Source organism: Astatotilapia calliptera, chromosome 22, assembly GCF_900246225.1.
Source record: "Astatotilapia calliptera chromosome 22, fAstCal1.2, whole genome shotgun sequence".
Lineage (NCBI taxonomy): Eukaryota > Metazoa > Chordata > Actinopteri > Cichliformes > Cichlidae > Astatotilapia > Astatotilapia calliptera.
In genome coordinates this window covers 23476212-23477492 of record NC_039322.1, presented here as the reverse complement: position 1 = coordinate 23477492, position 1281 = coordinate 23476212, and the positions used below count along the sequence as shown (strand labels likewise).

The window sequence follows — 1281 nt, the reverse complement described above, 5'->3', positions numbered from 1 at the left end:
TGATGTCGTTTCCGTGAACTTTTATTTTGAAAGGAGAACTATTAGCCGGAAGTTGTCCAGTTCCTTTGCCTAAAGGCGGTATTTTATGTCTTATCTCTGACAGTGCGTGCTTTGTGTTTCTCCATAGCGAAGATATTCTATATACCCACATACCCTAAAGAAGCAATCCCGGCAGTCGGCTTTATGTGCTTCGTGGACTCGTGAAACCGGTGTTTGCTAACTGCTTAGCTAACATGGCTGCTAACCCGCCGGGACAGGGCTTTCAGAACAAGACCCGTGTGGCCATCCTGGCGGAGCTGGACAAGGAGAAGAGGCGGCTGCTGCAGAGCCAGTCCATGAACAGCCCCGGAGCCAACATCCCGCTGTCGTCCAGACCCAGCCTGAAGGAGGTGAGGGACAGCGCCGAGCAGCAGCACATCGCAGCCCAACAGAAGGCCGCCCTGCAGCACGCTCACGTCCACTCCTCCGGGTTCTTCATCACCCAGGACTCCTCGTTTGGGAACCTCATCCTCCCGGTGCTCCCCCGGCTGGAGCCCGACTTCTGACTCTAAATTCTGACCCCGACCCCTAAGACATTAAAACTGGTTATTTTATGGTATTGTTGATCTGATGACTGATATTATATTTTATTCTGCCAGGGAGACTAAAAGACGTCACAGACAGAATAAAATATTTGAGCGTAATGTCCTGTGTTAAGCCCTCACACAGATTATTCTTCATTAATTATGCGATCATGACTGTGTTTCATTCAGATCAGTGTGAGTCAGGATGAGAAGTCTGCTGCTGGCATAATAACAGATTTTACGTGGCAAGTGCTTTCATCTATGAGAGTTGGAAAAAATCCAAAGAAGCAACAGGATGTAAAACGAGTTTCAGAAATTGTGTCTTCAAAAGGAACTGAATACTGAAGATGCAAGTCTGGATAACCAGATGGAAACAGTTACCGACGTCCTGGAAGAGCCCGAAAACCCCAAGTTTACTGCATACAGTTGCATCACCAACTCATTTTGTTGTTCCTGGTATTTTAGAACCGTTTTTTTTAAGTGTGTTGTACTTTCATATGTCACAGTATTATTAACATAGCACATTTCAGCCCAGGGGTACTGACTGGTTTGTGAATATCTGGGCTCATAATTGCAATCTATGAGATCTGTGTAGGTTACAACAGTTATTTGCCCAGAATCCCTCAACAGATGACTTACTATGGAAGCACAAACATGAGATGGGTTTAAATAAACTGTTAAACATATTCTGGCATAATTCATATGTTTAATTATACAA

The 1281-nt window shown here is 45.0% G+C and overlaps 1 protein-coding gene across 1 annotated transcript; it reads left to right on the top strand.

Annotated features, from left to right (window-relative positions):
- LOC113014607 (SOSS complex subunit C-like) lies at positions 1 to 1281 on the top strand. The gene has a single exon (XM_026156263.1). It carries the CDS (start codon positions 234 to 236, stop codon positions 543 to 545), a length of 312 nt encoding a protein of 103 aa, XP_026012048.1. The 5' UTR covers positions 1 to 233; the 3' UTR covers positions 546 to 1281.

Bases quoted from the DNA above. Each gene is read 5' to 3' on its own strand.
- LOC113014607 (XM_026156263.1), top strand. From the start codon at position 234: ATGGCTGCTAACCCGCCGGGACAGGGCTTTCAGAACAAGACCCGTGTG.